The sequence below is a fragment of the Cyprinodon variegatus genome, unplaced genomic scaffold, assembly GCF_000732505.1.
Source record: "Cyprinodon variegatus isolate N-32 unplaced genomic scaffold, C_variegatus-1.0 Scaffold1316, whole genome shotgun sequence".
Lineage (NCBI taxonomy): Eukaryota > Metazoa > Chordata > Actinopteri > Cyprinodontiformes > Cyprinodontidae > Cyprinodon > Cyprinodon variegatus.
In genome coordinates, this window is record NW_015151769.1 from 140,039 (window position 1) to 142,853 (window position 2,815).

At 40.9% G+C, this 2,815-nt stretch overlaps 1 protein-coding gene across 1 annotated transcript in view; it reads right to left on the bottom strand.

The window, feature by feature from the left end:
* The window catches only part of LOC107102776 (serine/threonine-protein phosphatase 6 regulatory ankyrin repeat subunit B-like), a 39,857-nt gene that overhangs the window by 14,799 nt on the left and 22,243 nt on the right, over positions 1 to 2,815 (bottom strand). The window contains exons 12-13 of the mRNA XM_015402202.1: positions 1,297 to 1,365; positions 1,060 to 1,200 (exon numbers count right to left, since the gene is read on the bottom strand). Coding sequence (XP_015257688.1) covers positions 1,060 to 1,200; positions 1,297 to 1,365 — 210 coding nt within the window. The remainder of the gene's footprint in view (positions 1 to 1,059; positions 1,201 to 1,296; positions 1,366 to 2,815) is intronic.

Genomic DNA, 2,815 nt, shown 5'->3' on the forward strand with positions numbered 1-2,815 from the left:
ATTTTTTATATTTATATGTTTTAAAAATAAAGCGGAGTGTTTATGACGTCATGTAAAATGTAAAAAGATGTATAAAAAAACCAAATTCCCCTTTAATTCCTGTTTATCCCTTTAGTCATGTACAAAAAAAAACAATTTAATTACTTACTTTTTGGTGTTTTTTGAAGCGTATGGCGATCCGACCTTAAATTTGTTTTTTTACTAAAGGGATACACTGCAAAAAATGTCAATCCCAATAAGTATTTTTTTCTTAAAATAAGTGCTTTTCGTCTTGAATTGAGGAGGTAAGTGAGATGCTTTGCTAATCAAACAAGACAATTTACATTTAAAATAAGAAAAATAAAACTGCATTGTCTTATTTCAAGAGCATATTATCTAATTATATTGGCAAATTATCTCATTTAACAGCTCAAATTGAGGCTAAATACAATTAATTTCAGACATTTTTACTTATTTCTTGCTTGTTTTTGCAGTGTACACGCCCGTTGAGGTAGTTCAAAGTCTATTTTTCATACAAAACTAAAGGGATAAACACAAATCTGACATCTTGCTCAGGTGTGTCGACTACAGGTATGCTGGTCTGTAAAGGTGCTGCTGGAAGCCGAGGCTTCATCTCCCCCCAGGTTTGCCCGACAGGAAAAGATCTGCAAGCTTCTTTTATTCACACGCTTTGGACATTTGTCCAACTCTCAGACTGTAGTGAAGCTGCTTTTCTGCTTCTTAAAGAGGAACAGAAAATAAGGGATTCTTAAACTACAGGATCTAAATATCTGTCACAGTTTTCAGGTCTGCAGAGTGGATCATCCCTGCAGGAGAACGTCTTTGCAGAGGCCACACATCCTGGACATGCTCTGCAGACCTCTGGTATAAAGATAGGTTTTTTTTTCCCAAACATGGATAGCATGCTGCTTAGCTCCGACCATGTTCCTCTCTTTTTAGTAACATTATACCTTTTCATATTAGTATTAAAAAGTGTAACTGAGAGCGAAGTGAAGCAGAACTCGTATTCCTGGTCTTATCTGAGTCGACGTTTCCTGAAACAGCCGTAGTCTATCTCACCTCCTGTCCAGGTCTGAGGCGGCGGCGTAATGCAGAGCGGAGCGCCCCCACTGATCCATGGCATTGATGTCAATGCCGCACGCCACCAGCGTCTCCAGACACTGGAAGTGGCGGCTGGCGGCGGCGTAATGAAGGGGAGTCCTGAGGGACACGAGAGCAGACAATCCGATTCAGCGGGACTCCAGGAGAAAAGGAAGGAAAGACGAAAGTCCTTCGGATCAGGACGGCGTTTCCTACCTGCCACATTTGTCTCTCCGGTTGTGTTCTCCGCCGCTGCTCAGCAGCAGTTTGACACAGTCCACATTTCTGCAGAAAAAAAGAACAAATGTTGGAGCAACTGTCCATAAATCATCATAAAATAGATCAGAATAAGAGGGATTCATACTAGATATGGGATTATTATATAGATTTATGATGCATCTAAAGCGTTAAGAGTTAAATACATTCATTCTCCTTTAGTTCCATAGATTTTGTTCTTGTCTAAAGACTATTTTTCTTAAACAAAAATAACAAAATAGCAGAGATAGAGAATTTGTTTTATGGAAGAAAAACAGTCTCATTGGAATCTGCCTTTTTTATACACTGGATTTTAAACAATTGAATTGAATTTAATTTTTAATAACACATTGAATTCCTTACACTGAATTGTTATCTGGTAAAAATTTTCCTGCAAAAAATTCAGCTGCAAAACATTTGCCTGCCAATGTGTCGACCTTTTGGTGAGCTGAAGGCAAAGCAGTCGCCACTCGATGCAGCAGAGCAGCTTCTAGCCAATGAAATCAGCTCATTGTGTTATAAACTAAATGTGAGTAAAAGATGAGTTAGAACCACTGATGAAACAGGTGAATGGGGAGTAAATCTGGTTCAATTTGCATGTTTTCTAAGCCAAAACATATGGAAGAAAAACATTGGAATCAGCCTTTTTTTTAACACAGAATTTTAAACACTGAATTCTTTTAGACATTAAATTCCTTACACTCACTTTTTATCTGGTAAAAATTCACCAGAAAAGAATTCAGCCGCAAAAGTGTTGACCTTTTGGTGAACTCAAGCCAAAGCAATCTACACTCGATAGAGTCGAGCAGCTTCTAGCCAATGAAATGAGCTCATTTGGTCACGTGACACAACGGCTTTGTTAAACAGATAGAATTACAAAACATCAGTTAGCTACTAACAGACAGCTATAATGCTACGTTTGGACGCTGCAGGCGCGGCAGAAGCAAAGGTCCCGCAGCGCGTCGGGAGCGTTTAAGCATCTGACGCGCCGCAAACACGCTGCTGCTCGAGATGGAAAAATTTAACTTTAGCTGCTGGACGCGCCGCATCAACCAATCAGAGAAGCTGATCTGGGAGCTGGCAGGAAGACAGACACATCGCTGATGACACAGAGCGCTATGATCACTCCTCTGAAACAGTTTATTGACGCATAAATTAACTTAAAATGCAGAAATCTGCCGACAGAATATGTTCCCTTTCATTATTCTGGTGCGGCAGGTTGGATTATTTAGATAAAAAACACCTACCAGCCGCCGCGGCGAACCGCGAGGAGGCAACCCGGCCAGAGGCTGCTGTTGAATGGGATCCTACTGACAGCGCACCGCCGGTATGTGGGGGTCTGAGCGGCTCCGACAGGAATAATATTGGAAGGCAGGATGATAATCTGGATGAACTGACTGCAATGATTTAGGCCCCGTCCACACGAAGTCAAACCCTGGCCTGAACGCGCAAATTTTTCACCAAACCAGCCTCTCATCCA